The sequence below is a fragment of the Leuresthes tenuis genome, unplaced genomic scaffold (assembly GCF_036924035.1).
Source record: "Leuresthes tenuis unplaced genomic scaffold, fLeuTen1.0.hap1 SCAF_1, whole genome shotgun sequence".
NCBI lineage: Eukaryota > Metazoa > Chordata > Actinopteri > Atheriniformes > Atherinopsidae > Leuresthes > Leuresthes tenuis.
This window is the reverse complement of record NW_027325355.1, coordinates 39462786-39480224: the sequence shown is the minus strand read 5'-3', so window position 1 is coordinate 39480224 and position 17439 is coordinate 39462786. Positions and strand designations below refer to the sequence as shown.

The 17439-nt window shown below is 39.7% G+C and overlaps 1 protein-coding gene across 1 annotated transcript in view; it reads right to left on the bottom strand.

Annotated features, from left to right (window-relative positions):
* The window catches only part of chrm4a (cholinergic receptor, muscarinic 4a), a 68720-nt gene extending 67380 nt beyond the window's left edge, over window positions 1-1340 (bottom strand). The window contains exon 1 of the mRNA XM_072379323.1: window positions 951-1340. Coding sequence (XP_072235424.1) covers window positions 951-1005 — 55 coding nt within the window. The 5' untranslated portion in view covers window positions 1006-1340. The remainder of the gene's footprint in view (window positions 1-950) is intronic.
* Between the last annotated feature and the right edge of the window lie 16099 nt (window positions 1341-17439).

Genomic DNA, 17439 nt, shown 5'->3' with positions numbered 1-17439 from the left:
ACTGTTTGGAGTGTCTGCCTAAATTAGTGTCTCATTTTTATATTGTGTTTTGAAAAGACACCAAGCACAACTTTGAAAAATAAATAAATCCAAATCAAGTGATCATCCACACAATTTAAATAGCAGTCAACTTAGAGAGATTGTTTGTTCTTTTTGGTCATTTTTTGCAGTAATTTATCATTTTCTTCCTCCTATGACCCTTTCTCATCATTTTCATTTACTCTTGTTCTGCCTAGAGGAGAGGCTTTGTCTGTGCTATTTGCCTCAGCCCCCTCCCAAAAAGTTTACATATTTTCATGGAAGAATAACATCTTCCTGGGCATCATCTTCAATTACCTGACAGACAATCAGTGCCTCGTGAGCTTTCAGACAAATTAGACGTTAAAGGCTAAGCAGTCTTGGAAGCTTACTTATTCATTGTAATTTCTATGAATCAACACCGTATCTGTTATTTGAGCCGGTATCATTTCAATAAAGTAACATTGCATAAATCTAATTTACAATGTTATCATATCAAAATAAGATGCTTGCAGAGTATGTTTTATAAAATTTAAAATTGTTTTTTAAATTTAGAGAATTTCTTTGGAGATTATTTTAATCTATTAATTGAATTTTGAATGAAATACTGAGATTTATTACTCACGTCTTTTTAGTACAATTTGTATCGTGCTTCATCTAGTGCCTTTGTAATGTAATAAGGAGGGGGTAGTCGCATAATATTCATTTCAACACATCGGGTGTTTCAGGACAACGCATTTGACGGAATTGGATACGGTTTTCATTCTTATTCGTTTAGATTATAATCGAGATTCTGTTGCCTTTTTTTAATACCAACAACATTTACGGTACAAAGCAGTCAATCAAAAGCTTACAATTGTTCGTAAAGAAAAGAAAATAAATAATAAAAAAATAATAACACAATTTATAAAGTAATCGAGCCTTTAACTCACCACTGAAGTTCCAGAGAGGATGAAACCCCCAAACTCCATGACTGTCATTACTCATGTTTCATGGCAAATAACGACAATATCGAACCCGAAGTTTTCCACCGAATGAAGCTCCTTTTTAAGTCGTTCTTAGATTGTATCCGCTCTGTGCTCTTCTATTGACAACCGAAGATATTTTCTCCTTTTTTCTTCTTATGTTCGAGAATCGAATTCTCTTTTTAATGTAATTTTAATACATTTTTATATTGTAGTTTTTCTCCGTGGTGGTACAGGCTGTATCAATCACACGGTTTGACATGAATAATATCTGACGATGAAAACAAATAACATCAACCAACAATTGTGCTTTCTTTTTTCGGAAATTAAAAGTGTGACCGATCAGCTCCTGCCACATCTGTGCACTAAGCAGACAATCACTTGCCCTGAACTGGCGCGGAACAGAGAGGGAGAATGAAAGAGAGGGAGAGAAAAATAGAAAGACAAGGAGAGAGGAGGGGAGTTGTGATGTCATTTTCTTCTGCCAATCCTCGGTGACTTGCTGTTTTGAATATTCAACAAATTATTGACAGAGCTGGAATTCTAATTTTAGCCTATATTTTAGGTATTTTCTGGTCTGAAGCATTCAGGTCTATGTTAACACAATGCCAAAGAGGAGAGACATCAACAGTGATATTAAATAAACAGTTGTTGTTGCCCATCCATTTTGGAAGGGTTGTAAGATCATTTCCAAAAGGATTTGCAGTAAGGCATTTTACTTAAGATTATTCACAAGTGGAAAACATTCAGTTAAGTTGCAAGGTTTGCAAATCTGTATCTGAACAAACCACAGTGCTTTTGGATCAAAATCATTTTGGACAGATGAGATAAAAGCTGATTTGGGCTTCTTTTGCAACTGCAGGACCCAGGCCCTGTACTACAAAGCAGGTTCAGTATCTCCTGGTTATCTTTATTTTAGCTGGATTAACAAACCTTAACAATGGATATCTTGCTAACCCATAAAGATCCATGGTGACACAGTTGCAACACAGTTGGTTCCTCAGTAAGTCAAGTTTTACAATTCTGGATATGTGCACGTTCATGTAAACCGGGTGAAGTTGCCATTAGTTGACCAATCACAATCTCTACTTCTAGCAGATTGAAAAGTAACTGTTGCAGCCATAGCAGGAATTTTTGTCGACGAAAAAAATAAAAATGCCAGCAGCTCATAAATGGCATAACATCAAGACATTGGTTCAGATTTGTGGATGACACCTGGGTCAAGACCGAAACTCGAGAAGCTAAGGCTTTCACGGAGCTGTTATAATTGGCTTTGTTCTTAGACATTATATATTCATATTCTATATTTTACTAAATAACCTATACTTTTCCACTCTACTCATACAAACGCAATATATGTCCTTGAATGTATGTCCAAGACTTTAGGATGACATAGCGAGACAAAACAACTGGGCCAGACCAAGAAGGAGTCTGGCCCAAATATCGAGGCTCGGGCTGACGGATTTCCTGCGAGAGCTTTGTCACCCCCAGTCCAGCGCTGCAATATACTTCACATGTGATCACTAATAAATGCTTTGTTTAATAAACGATTTCTCCAGCTTTTTCTTGGGCTTCCAATTAAAGAATTGGGCTAACCATTTGGTGCCCGGATTGGCTGATTCTGAGACCGTGTCCGATCGAGGACTTCCGGAGCTGATTGGAGGGGACCCTTTTTCAGACAATTCAAGGCACAAGGTGAGCAGAAAACCTCTTGTATCAGCATGTGTGAAATTTCTGCACATTGGTCAAGCTAAATCAAATTGTGTGACTAAAGATGTCCTCTGATCACTAAATCAAAGGAAAAAATTACTGTCTGTCTGTTTTACTAAATGGTCACATGTAAAGTATAAACACAGTCTCACCTAGGGAGAGCAATGAGTGTCCTAGACTGGTATAATCTGGATAAATAAAAGACGTAACATTCATAAGATAAATGAATAGCCCTTTCAGAGTTGTCTTCAAATATTGGATAGGATCTAGGACATAATTAAGTAGCCCGCAAGTGCGGGCAAGTTGGTCTATAATTTTCCCTCGAGTGGCGGTTTGACTGTAAAACAAATCCACAAGTGGAGGTTTGACTGTAAAAAGTTCGCAATGAGGCGGTTTGATTGTAATTAAGTGTGGTTTTGTACTTTTGATGAATTAAGTATTTATCTCTGCATAAGGACACAGGGCTAAGTTTGTTATTTTTCATGAAAATGTGGGGTGGTTTGCTACTTGGTTGATATTTTACTGTGTTGGTGGAAGTGTATCGAGCAGTCGAGACTGATCGAGAATTCCTACACTGACACAGATCTGAAGTGGTTCTGTAAAAGAGGGGGGCATTGGACGAGAAAAAAGGGGGAATTCAGTTCGGGTGTTACAGCGATTGGTGAATTAAAACCAATGTGTCAATTACCAGGGGACTCAGGACACAGACGCAGGGTCGTATGGATTCCAAGAGGGTTTATTATTTACTTGCAGAGCAAAGAAATGGCTATGAAAAACCCAAGCGCTCTCCTCAGTAACTATGGCGTGGAGGAGGAGCGCAGCTATGAAAGTTACAAAACAAATCTCTCCAAACTGGGAGAGAAACAGAAAAACCAAGAACACTTAACAAAACAAAGACACACTCTCCTAAAGAGGCGAATTGAAACAAAAGATGCACTCTTAACAAAACAGAGGTACTATGAAACTCTCCTTTAACGGAGGCGACTATGAAAAGTTACAAAGAAAAATCACTCCTTTAAAACGGAGGGAAAAACAAAGCTATGAAACTTACCGTGTTAATAAATAAACTAAGACTAGGGATAAGAATAAATTACTAATCAAGATAGCTCTGCAGGAGGATCGCTTACTCGTGGAATCTATGGATCAAGGAACAAGACAAATGGCTGGTAATGATGCTCATAGGAAGAGACAACATATTGGCACAAGACAAGGGAAACGCAGACTATTTGAACACATGAAGGACCAAGGGGAACAGGTGAAAACACTTGGGAATCAGGGAAGACAATCAGATGCCTGACACGGGAGGAAGGGCAAGATACCTGAAACGAGAGGGGAAGGTCAGTGCTTTTTCAAATTAAAACAGGAAAAGACGAGACAAGACATGGAACAGAACATAAACCGTAACAGGGAGAACCCCCAGAGATCAAGCACACAAAGATTCTGTGTAGAAGCTTCTTGGTCGGGTCCCCCACTCGGGCATTGCGCCATTCACCCATTCTGATTAACACGTGTAAAACATCTGAATATGTCACAAACCATTGTTGATAAGTGGAAAACATGTAAACCCGGCTCAATTGGGTCGGTATTATTTGACACCTTTACTAGATGGCAGAAAAAAGTCCCAAGGGAAGACAAACAAGAGGGACAGATAGATTTGTAAATTGGACGAGAGAAATGCAAGGGAAAGGAATGTTTGGAGGGTGTGAAAGTGTTCCACCGAAACTGAGTGATTTCTCTATGTTTTCAAAACAAGCAACAGGCAGTACGAATCAAGCAACAGCAAAGCAACAGGAGGCAGGCTTATTGCAGAAAGCAAGGGCAGAAAAAGATGAGAAAAAAGCAGTAACATTTCTTGCAAACTGTCAGTGTTTTTTAGGAGAAGTTAATTTGTCTATTCAGACGCAGTCCTCTGCACAATTGCCTCAGCAAGTGCCAGACACAACGTCATCTTCTCCAGGGACACATCCTACTACACTGGAAGATAATACGCCTCTGCCCAACATAAGTGCAACCAAGGAGGAACAGACAACGTTGCCTCGCAGATTATTGGATGCTCTCCAAAAACAGATGCCCCAAACTAAACCTATTACTTCAGGAGTAAGAACCAACACCCAGAATACACCTCTCATAATGAGTAAATTAGTGGTTATCAAAAATGGCATATTGCAAACAGCTTCATTCCCAAGGGATAATCATGCACAAACACAGGGAAAAGAGCACCTGAATGACATGGCGTAACATCACACTAATCCATTCAACACTAGTACTTTAGTAGAACCACCAATCTCCGAAGATTCAACTGACTAATTTGAATCACAGTCACTAGAAACCCGGTCCAGGGCAACACCATCTGAACCTGTCTATATGAATAAATCAGGGGCTGCATGTGGTGGTCCCTTTGTACGCGGCCTAACTTCTGCATTGGAGCAAAACCGACCATGTGAGTGGATAAATTGTACTTACCAGTCCTAATCTGCCACAGGTCTCTACTCAGACACCAGACAGTGGTAATATTCACTCTTGCACAGACACCCGTCAGAGTCATCATCAGATGCCATTCGTAACGGCAACCACCGGTGATGGTCGCACTACCACCACGTACAATCCATTCTCCTTGCAAGACACTGTAATGATTAAATCTCAGTCACCAGATATAAATAAAGGGGGGGGGGTGCTGGAGTACTCCCTGCCCTAGGCGATTTCAGGCGAGTGTTCGCCTCATGCACATCATTGGGCATGCTGGCAGAAATTGAAAAACGTTGCCAAACTGATACGGCCCTAGACAGTATGCCCCTACAGCATCTTGTGCACTTGTTATGGTTCCCCATACACATGAGGTTAACTGAATTGTGAATGCCACCTAATGCAGATGAGAGAGGGGCAGCCAATTTACTCAGAGTAAGAGAGCTACGGTAGGATAGAACTGGTAAAGATCCAGCTATTGGTGACACCTTTGAGGGACTGGATAGTGCAGTGGTATGATTGCCACCTTCCATGTGGGAGACCTGAGTTCATATCCCCTACATGCCTACCTTGGGATAAAAGCGTCTGCCAAAATGCATAAACAACATAAACATAGATACTTTTTAGAGGAGCAGTGGAAGCATCACTGTCTCCCTCCGTGCAATCCACACTAAAACAAGTAGTGGGATTAACCAACTTGACTTGATGTAGTATGGGCAGCCCATGTCACTCAATACATTGATAATGAAATCAAAGAACGGGAACAGAAGAAGAAGGAATTCGTTTCCCTTCAGGCACAAGAGGCAACATGAGATGTAAATCAGAGCAAAGCTCAAGCTAAACAAATGTCTCAGCAGGCACCTCCTCCTGCTATGCGATCACAGCCCTACACAGAACAAAAATCTTCGCTACTCGCCTTTCACACAGACCTACATGTGTCCTGAACACATGGCAGAGAAAACACTGATCACCCACACACACAGGCATTGCTAGACAGTCTGTTTGGCACATTGTGGTCTACTGGACCCACAGACGTGGGACTTCTTGATGTCCCCACTAACTATGACACGCCAAATCCATACACTATGTTAAATGGTATTGCACCAGACCAACACTTCTTCTCTTGCATTGACTTGGCTAATGCATTGAAGAATGCACACTGAAGAGTGTGTCCCTGCATAAGGACTCTCAACAGATGTTTACCTTTTCATACGAGGGTACACAATACACTTATACTCGTCTGCCGCAGGGCTTTATCGACGCACCTTCTATTTTCAATCATGTCCTAAAACAACAACTAAAAACTCTGACACTACCACAATGTGTGTCCCTTCTCCAGTATGTTGATGATATTCTTTTGGCAGTTCCAGACTCAGATTCTATTATGACGGCCACTGAGATAGTTTTACGTCATCTCGCAAAGTGTGGGTTTAAAGTCACAAAATCCAAATTCCATATTGGGAGGTGACTTTCTTGGGCCGTATCATTTGGTCATCCAGTGTGCATATGACTAATGAACAGAAAACAGACATCCTGAGTCACTCCAAACCAACCACAGTGAAATCACTGATGCAATTTCTGGGGCTAGTAACGTACAGCAAAAACTTTGTCCCAAATTTTTCCGGTTTGATAGCACCCTTGTGAGCACTAATAACGCAAGCAGGATACAAAAACTACAAATCTCCACTGCAGTGGACAGTTGAAGCTGACAAAGCTTTCGTTGAGGTGAAAACTGCTTTGTCTGCGGTTTGTTCCCTGTATGCTCCAAACTACTCCGAGCCGTTTCATTTGGATGTTGATGAAAAAGATGGGTTTGTCAATGCCGTACTGTATCAAAAGGGGGAGAGTAGGACCACATTAGACAGAAAAGTGTTGATGTACTACAGCTCTAAATTAGATAATGTGGAAATAGGCCATCCTACATGTGTCCGGCATGTAGCTGCTATAGAAAAAGCAGTACAGAAAACCTTGCATATTACAATGAATAATTAGACCATTGTGCACACTACACATGGAGTGAAAGCATGTCTAGACTCCAACTCATTCACATTATCAGCACAAAGATACCAAGGCCTACAACAACTGCTCGATAAACCTCACATCCACTTTTCCCACACAGGAGCTAATATGGCCTCACAGATGGATACTACACAAGACTGTGACTGTGTAGCAGAAAATGACAAGGAAATACAGCTACACTCTACATTACACAGAGAACCCATCCAAAATGCTCAAATAACATTATACTGCGACAGAGATAGTCATCATGCACCAAATGGCGCGTTAGTGACATCATATGCTGTTGTAGAAGACACATCTGATGGATTGAAGACACGAGATGCACAAATAATTCCACAACCGGCATTAGCTCAAATGTCAGAATTAGTTGCAATAACTGAAGCATGCTGTTTAGCAAAACACAAAACTGTGACCATTTACACAGACTCAGCATACGCTGCTCAGGCTGTACATGTGGACATGTGTCACTGGAAAAGGAAAGGCTTTGTGACCTCGGCAGGCACCCCTGTTAAACACCTAAATCAACTACTCAAACTATATTATGCCCTACTTGAACCAAAACAAGTTGCTAGAGTGAAGTGCAGAGGACATCAAAAGGGAGATGGTAGAGTAGCGAGAGGCAACAATGCGGCAAATATGGCAGCAAAAGCAAGAGCAGGGTATACGTAACAAAATGTCTCAGAAAACAATGGAGGATAAATCGCAACGAGAATTATGTATACAAAACATTAGAGAACTTCAAGAAGCAGCTGCACCATCTGAAAAGCAAGCATGGAACGAGAAGGGAGCAAAAAAAGATTCCACAGGGCTCTGGAGGAATCATGAAGGCAAGATAGTAGCTCTGGCTGGACTACTAAACTTGTCAAGAAGCACATGGTAGAGCTCACTGTGCTAGCTCAAAAGTAACAGCGTTCATTTCACAACACTGGTGGCACCCCCACCTAAAAGACACAATAAAATATTTTGTGCAATCATGTGACATTTGAAACCACTTTAATCCAAAAGTCTCTCTCAAAGCAGCACTGGGTAGTTTCCCAGTACCACATGCTCCATGGAAACAAATAGTAATGAATTTTACAGATATGGGAGCAGCTAACAGGACTGAAGGTAAACAATATCTTCTAGTGTGTGTAGATCCATTTAGTAGTTTTCTACTAAAACTGAAAAAGGAAAAGAAGTCAATAAATGGCTTACAAGAGAAATTATTCCAAGATTTGGTGTACCAGAAGTGATAAGATCAGATAATGGTACTCACTTCTCCAATGAAGAACTCGGAGCAGTGGAAAAAATGTTTGGAATTAGACATAAGTTTGGTGCAGTCTATCACCTAGCCTCACAAGGACAAGTGGAAAGAGCAAATAGATCTATCAAGTAAGGCTTAGCAAAAGTCTGTGCAGACACACAGTTAACTTGGGTTGAAGCTCTTCCTATTGTGTTATTTAGCATAACATCTACTCCAAATTCCACCATGAATGTGAGCCCACGTGAGATTTTGACTGGGAGAAAAATGCCCTGTCCATTTACAACTGCACCAACAGACTCATCTCCTGTTTTACTACAGCATGAAAACTTGTGTGAGTATGTGAAATGGCTAAACAACACGGTAATGAGTATATCTCAGGAGGTTACAGAAATACTCACCAAGGAACAGGATCACAATATTTCACTGGCTGGCTCCTAAGGAAAGTCAACAAACTTAACTGGTCCTCTCCACACTGGATGGGACGATACAAGGTAGCAGAAGTTACATCACATTGTCTAAAGGTATGGTTGACAGCAGACTGAGTAACTGGATCCACAAGACTCACTGTACTCACGCTCAAGATCCTACTGAAAAAACACAGAGGTTCGGACTGACTTCACTTACTGACAAAGATTAGACTACGGGGATTAAAACTCATAGACTGAACATACCACTGATGATGAAACCAGTAAGAAAAACACCACTTTGGAGACTAGACTGTAGTACCACAGTAGCAGTAACAATAATGGTAACTCTGCTCATTTTCACATCTCTCCTGTCTTGTGCGAGTCAGACATTAAAAGCTCAAGTGACAAAGAACTACAACCGTAATCTTGACATACCCTCTCTTCCCACCACTCCACACCAGGTAACTAAAAGATCTCTGAAAAAAGGCAACAACCCACTCCAATTGCAATTTACTGAGCAACAAGATGGTATGGTAAAATTTGATCTGTGCGCAGTCATAACATGTGGGTCGAACGAAAAACAGTACGAATGGTCAGAGAAATACATTTGTGTGATTGCTGACATCATGACGTACCCATACTGTCCCTCTTGGTGGTATGTCATAACTAACGCTGGCCCAGAAAATTGGGATTACCACCCTCCCAGAGCAAACGCAGGGGCCACTAAAAAAATGATTAGCCTTATTTAAAGCTACACCTAGGCATTCTTGGGATAAGGGATCCTGTAACCCACTAACACTTACATTGAAGAGCCCCCAGAAATCAGACGCTGGCAGATAAATTTTAGGAGCTTATGAAAGAGGAACTGATCCTTTAGGCTTCTTTTTGATAAATATGACTTAGCAACAAGCCCGGAGATAGAAACAGGCTTCACTCCAGAAAATATTTGGCTGTATTGGGTAGAGAGTGCAGCCAAATTAGCTACATAAGAAGATTGCATTCCCCCCCCCCCCCCCCCCCCCCCCCCCCCCAAGCTAGCTACCAATCACATCTGTCTAACTAGGTTTAATACCTTTGGCTCCAACGTAGGTGATATCCCTGATAACTACTGTGCCACTACAATTAATGTCACAAAGTGGAGTAATGCCACCAAATTTAAGTATGCCCACTCAGACATGTACTGGTATTGTGGTAACGAACACACTCCCTCCCAACTGGTCAGGAATATGTACTATAACTTAATTAATTGCACAAATAAAAATCATCAAAGTATCAGCATCTGAAGTGGCTTTATGGCAGTCCACCGCATACCATGATACTCCCCGCTTAATTTGACACAGGAGAAATACATTTGACATATGCAAGAATTCTCCGACCTATATAGATGCTACTGGGGTCCCGAGAGGATAACCTGATGAATATAAACTAGTAAATCAGATTGCAGCAGGTTTCGAATCATCCTTATTCTGGTGGGTGACTATTAACAAGAATGTGGGCAGAATTAATTGTATTCACTTTAATGTTCAAAGACTGAACAACATGACCAGAGATGCCATAGAAGGCATGCATGAACTTAGCTGCTACGTCACTGATGACTTATCAAAATAGAATGGCTCTGGATTTCCTTCTAGCTGAACGAGGTGGTGTGTGCTCTATGTTTTACCAACACTGCTGTGTGTTTATTCCAAACAACACTGCTCCAGATGGCTCCATAACTCGAGCCCTTTCCGGCATCCGAACCATGTCGGAGGAACTGACAGAACACTCGGGACAAAAAAATCTACTATCCGACTGGCTAGACAAAACATTCGGTAAATGGAAAACAATGATTACATATGCATTTATTTCACTAGTAGTAGCAGTGACTACTTTAACATTATGTGGTTGTTGCTGCACACCATGTATTCGGCACCTTTGTCTAAAATACATCACTACGGCTGTTGATAATGATTATGATCAGTTGAGTAATGAAGGTTGAACTATTCTGGGAAAGAGGTTTTGTTCCCAGCATCATGATAAACACTCCTGATACAGAAAGGTTTAACTAACGTATTACAATTGTTTTACTATAATAAAATCATGATATAATATAATCATGATAAAATCATGTCAAAAAGGGGGAGATGTTATAATTGTTTTTGTTCTTAGACATTATGTATTCATATTCTATATTTTACTAAATAACCTATGTACCTAGCTGGTACTTTTCCACTCTACTCATACAAACACAATATATGTCCTTGAATGTTCCAAGACTTTAGGATGACATAGCAACAACTGACAAATAGACAAAACAACTGGGCCAGACAAAACATCTCTATTGGATTAGATAGGTCTGGTATATTAGATACACGCCTAAAACAGCACTCTAACACACACATTGTTCATAACATCCAACGAACACGACGAGGACAGTGGTTGGCCTGCTCAGGCCACTAAAAACTGACCAATTATACTCTGTCAAGTGTGAGTACAACCTCTGTTAGATAAAGCTGAATATAAATATGAAATGTTTCCGGATATCGGGGCTCGGGCTGACGGATTTCCTGCGAGAGCTTTGTCACCCCCAGTCCAGCGCTGCAATATACTTCACATGTGATCACTAATAAATGCTTTGTTTAATAAAATATTTCTCCAGCTTTTTCTTGGGCTTCCAATGAAATAATTGGGCTAACAGAGCACAACAACTCGGTGGACAGTAACATCAAGTTCAATTCAATTTCTATTCATTTTATTTATATAGCGCCAGATTACAACAATTGTCATCTCAAGGCACTTAAGTAATATAGTCCAATTCAAGCCAATTGGAATTCAATTCATTGTAATCATAATCCAATGAATTCATATAGAGCCAATTCTAAAATTAATATCCTAGCTAAGGAAACCAACAGATTGCACCGAAACTTGTCTTCAGTCCAATCTCCCGTCCTGAACGTGCCTGTGGCGACTGTGGAAAGGAACGACTCCCTTTTAACAGGAAGAAACCTATGGCAGAACCAGACTCAGGAAGGGTGGCCATCCGCCTCGACCAGCTGGGGTTTGAGAAGACAGAAAAGAGGGAAAAGAGGGGGGAAAAACACCATAACGCCATTCAAAGGATATCTGTTGGAACAGGGAAACACAAGTTAATAACCACAATAATGTCACATGTACATAAAATCAATTGAGAAATTAAACAGGGGGAAAAAGAGAGCAAAGTGAGGAAAGGTGTGACAGATGAGGTCCCCCAGCAGTCTAAGCCTATAGCAGCTTAACTATGAGATGTTTCAGGATTACCTGAGCCATCCCTAACTATAAGCTTTATCAAAAAGGAAAGTTTTAAGCCTAATCGTAAAAGTGGAAAGGGTGTCTGCTTCCTGGACATTTACTGGAAGCTTATTCCACAAGAGAGGGGCCTGATAACTGAAGGCTCTACCTCCCATTCTACTTTTAGAAACTCCGGGAGCAACAAGTAAACCTGCAGTTTGGGAGCGAAGTGCTCTGTTAGGAAAATATCTTACAATGAGATCTTTAAGATATGATGGAGCTCGGTCATTAAGAGCTTTATATGTGAGAAGAAGAATCTTAAATTCTATTCTGAATTTAACAGGGAGCCAATGAAGAGAAGCTAAAACTGGAGAAACATGATCTCTCCTGTTAGTTCTCATCAGAAATCTGGCTGCGGCATTTTGGATCAGCTGGAGGCTTTTCAGAGAATATGTGGGACAGCCCGATAATAAGGAATTATGAAGGTGAAAGAAGGCAGTCCTAGAAACCAGTTTTATATGTGTGTCAAATGATAAATTCTGGTCAAAAATAACTCCAAGGTTCCTCACTGTAGAACTAGAAGCCAAGAAAATACCATCTAGAGTAACTATATAACTAGACAATTTCTCCCTGAAGTGCTCAGGTCCAAAGAGAACAACTTCAGTTTTGTCTGAATTTAAAAGCAGACAGTTCTGAGTCATCCAGGTCTTTATGTCTTTAGGACAGGCTTGTAGTCTGACCAACCTATTGGTTTCACCTGGTTTCATAGATAGGTACAGCTGAGTATCATCGGCATAACAATGTAAATTTATGCCATGCTGTCTAATAATGTTACCTAATGGAAGCATGTACAAAGTAAAAAGAATTGGTCCAAGCACAGAACCCTGAGGAACTCCATGACTTACTCCAATGTGTGAGGAAGATTCTTCATTTACAAGAACAAACTGGAATCTATCAGATAAATATGACTTAAACCAGCCTAATTCAGTTCTTTTAATCCCAATAACATGTTCAAGTCTCTGTAACAGAATGCTGTGATCGATCGTATCAAATGCAGCACTGAGATCCAACAGGACAAGCACAGACACAAGTCTGCTATCAGAGGCTAAGAGGAGATCATTGGTAACTTTCACCAGTGCTGTTTCTGTGTGTGTCTTTTTTTTTTTATTGTTTCAAATATTCTTTATTAGAGCACGTTGTTATAGAGTTACACATTTACAGCAAACATATAAGTATACAGTATACCAAATAGAAATGTGCGCAGCTAGGATACAGTACTCTCTTTTTGTTTTTTTACACAACAATGGAAAGTGAAATAATAGCCAAACATGTAAAGGGAAGAAAAAACAGATACATAAATTACAAAGAAAACAGCAACAAAAAATAACAACGGGGTGTGAGATAATGCATGAGAGGTGACCAAATTTTTTCAAATATCGGGAGTTTATCCATGACAGTATATTTAATTATCTCTAAATGGAGAGTGTTAGTAAGATCACTAAGCCACATCTTTGTGGTGGGTGCTTCTTTCTTTTTCCAATGCATGAGAAGTAATTTCTTGGCAACGATGAGACTATAGGAGAGGAAACATTGCTGGGATTTGTTTAATTTCTTAATATCATCTGACACTCCAAGAATAATAGTGAGTGGTTTAGGCTCTAACTGTACGTTAAGTATTTCAGACATTAAACTGAAGATATTAGACCAAAAGAACTTGACCTTAGAACATAGAGCAAAGCTGTGAAGCAACGTGTCGTCCGCTGCCTGGCATTATTGGAGCATCGATGAGTGTGTTGCAAACTCTCTTCCCATAAAATGTCCGGTATCTCAGTGCCCAGTTCTTCCTCCCATTTTGTTTTAATTGGGATGGAGTTCACAGGACTAGTAGATTGCAAGATATCATATATAAAAGATATTGATTTTTCTGAGCAAGACATGGGGCGGAGGCATTGATCAAGACACAAGCCTTTGAAAGTCTCATTTTTGAGATTTTGCAGAAGTGTTCTTACATAGTCCCTTATTTGCAAATACCTAAAGAAACTACGTCCAGGTAGATTATATTTACTCTGTAACTGTGCAAAGGATGCAAACATACCTTTAATGTATAGGTCTCCTATTGTATGGATGCCTATAGTCCTCCAGAGATTGAAAGTATCATCCATAATGGATGGTGGAAAGGTTGGGTTTCTAGCGATAGATAGTGCATAAGATATGGGTTTCAGCTTAAAGTGTGACTTAATTTGTTTCCAAATGCGCTCTGCACTATGGATCATCACATTGCAATTATATAAAGACTTCTCAATAGTGCAAGGTGCCAGGAGAATGGCACCCAAAGAATAAGGCTGGCATGTCTCCTGTTCTAATTCGAGCCAGTTTGGTGGGATTGCTGTGTTATCCAGCCAGTATGCCATAATCCTAATTTGTGAGGCCCAATAATATGATAAAAAATTTGGGAGTGCCAAGCCCCCCTCCATCTTAGATTTGCAGAGGTGTTTCTTACGAATTCTATGGGTTTTGTAGTCCCAAAGGAAAGGGAGCACAATCATGTCTGTTTTATTAAAGGAGGATTTAGGAAGAAACACTGGAATGCTCTGAAATAAATAAAGTAATTGGGGCAAGAAAATAATTTTAATGGCATTGACTCTGCCCACTAATGATATTGGCAAGGACTTCCAGAACTGTATATTTGACTGTAACTTAGACAGCAGTGGTTGGAAATTCTCCTTAAATAACTGGGAGTGACACTTTGTGATCTGAATCCCTAAATATGTAAATTTTTCTGGAGATACACGAAAAGGGAGGTTCTGTAACCAGGCATTATTCTGTACGTGCACGGGCATTAGCTCGCTTTTATTCCAATTTATCCTATAGCCCGAGAAGGACCCAAAAGTGTTGATTTTATCAAGTATCTGCGGAATCGTGACTTGTGGCTGAGAGATGAATAACAAAACATCATCAGCGTATAATGAAATTTTGTTTAAAGATTTTTGTGTATTATAACCATGAATTAAGGGATCTGAGCGGATACTCTCGGCAAGGGGTTCGATTGCTAAAGCAAAAATCAAGGGCGATAGAGGGCACCCTTGTCTTGTTCCTCTATGTAGATTAAAACAGGGAGACAATATTTGGTTTGTGAGTATCTGAGCACATGGGTTGTTATAAAGAAGTTTCACCATTGAAATAAATCTCTCACCAAAATTAAATCTTTTTAAGATTTCAAATAGATAAGGCCATTCAACTTGGTCAAATGCCTTCTCAGCATCGAGTGAGAGAATGGCTAACTCTTCCTTTGGTCTGTTAGTAGCATACATTATGTTAAACAAGCGTCTAAGATTGAAAAAAGAATTTCTACTTGGTATAAAACCAGTCTGGTCTGGATGCACTAATTTCTCTAAGAAGGGGCTTAATCTATTTGCTAAAATTTTAGAAAATAATTTCCCATCTTGGTTTAACAGGGAAATGGGACGAAAAGAGCCAACCTCTTCTGGGTCCTTACCCTTTTTATGAATCACTGTAATGACTGCTTCTGTTAAGGTAGGAGGTAGGACACCATCAGTGTGAGCTTGAGTAAACACCTTATATAGATAAGGACAGAGAGTTTCGTTAAATTTTTTATACAGCTTTTATACAGAAGGCCATCAGGGCCTGGGGCTTTGTTGCTTTTAAGTGAAGTGATGGCTTTTTTGACTTCTTCGACTTCTTAAGAGTCTATGTGGCTTGTCATTAAACTCAAAATATTTCTGTTTGGTATACAAAAATGCCTTACTAATCCTTGCCGAGAGTATCTTATTATATTCATATTTTAAAGCTGAAATTTTGTCACTGGAAGGAGTCTGGGCATTCTCTTTATCTAGAAGATCAATTTGGTTGTCAAGTTCAAGCAACCTGGCTTTGTTCTTTTTTCTTCTGAATGCTTCAAATGAAATAATAGAGCCTCTAAGAAAAGCTTTAAATGCCTCCCAGAGAGTAGAAGGGGTTGTTTCTGAATTATCATTAGTGTCAAAATAGAGGGATATCTGAACTTTTAAATAATCACAAAACTCTTTTTCGGTTAATAAAAGAGGGTTTAGTCTCCAGTTCGTCTGTGGCTTTGCCATGTTTAAAATATTCAAAGTGCACGTGAGGGGGCATTGGTCGGAGATCAGAATATTGTGGTATTTCGCATTCATGGCATATGGCATCAGTTTAGCATCTATGAGAAAATAATCTATTCTGCTGTATGAGTTATGCCTTGCAGAGTAAAAGGAGTAGTACCTTCCAGACGGATTACCGACTCTCCAAATGTCAGACAAATTATTATTATTGATAAATGTATTAAGAAAGATACTTGAATTGCTTTTCTCTATTCTACGAGCGGAAGACCTATCCAAATACGGATCTAACATGCAATTGAAGTCCCCTGCAATAACTAAATTAGTTTGGGACAAGTCTGGTATAAGAGACATCACCTTCTGAAAGAAAGATGGATTGTCTATGTTCGGAGCGTATAAGTTCACCAAGGTCAGAGGCGTAGAATATATTTCCCCAGTTACAATCAAAAAGTGACCTTCCTTATCAGATATTGTGTCTTTGTGGATGAAAGGAATGCCTTTCCTTACCATGTCCCTTATTACCTCTCGCTTTAGCATTGAAAGATGAGTGGTAAATATTATTAATCCATTTACACCTTAATCTAATATGAGAGTCCTTTTTCAAATGAGTTTCTTGTAGGAATATCAGGTCTGGTGTTAATGATTTAAGATGGGCAAAGACTTTACCTCTTTTTACCGGGTTGTTAAGTCCACGCACATTCCAGCTGGCTAAAGTTAGACCTCTCCTCTCTCTTGTATTCAGATCATCTTGTGTTGACATATCAGACAGAGGCAGAGTAAAAATCTGATTCAATTAGTCCACCTTCAAGTTGTGATTTTACAATAGCTAGACGGTTAGATCCCATCCCTCCCTCTCCCTTTCCATAAACTCCCTTAAACCCCCCTAGAACAAACTGAGCAGACAAAAAACAAAGACATTTCTAGCCAGTACCAACAAAAGGTATAGCCCGAGAATACTTTGGGAAGTGTTACAAAAAGTAATAAGAATAATGATAAAAATAAATACAAAATAAGACTCTAATCAAAAACTTACTTCCCTGAGCTGTTACTGTTAACCTTTGTTAACTTAAGTAACTCTAACTTCTCAAAATAGATAGCTAGTCAAATTTCTTAGATTTGAAAATAACAAAAACGTTTTCATTGTAGTATGAAGACAATTCAGGTGTAACACAGTCCCAACGTAGATTCTGGGGAATTAAACCAGTATGCATAATTACAGGGGCGGTTCACCTGTACAGAACATATTATGCCATTCAGAAAGATGGGCTACCACTCTT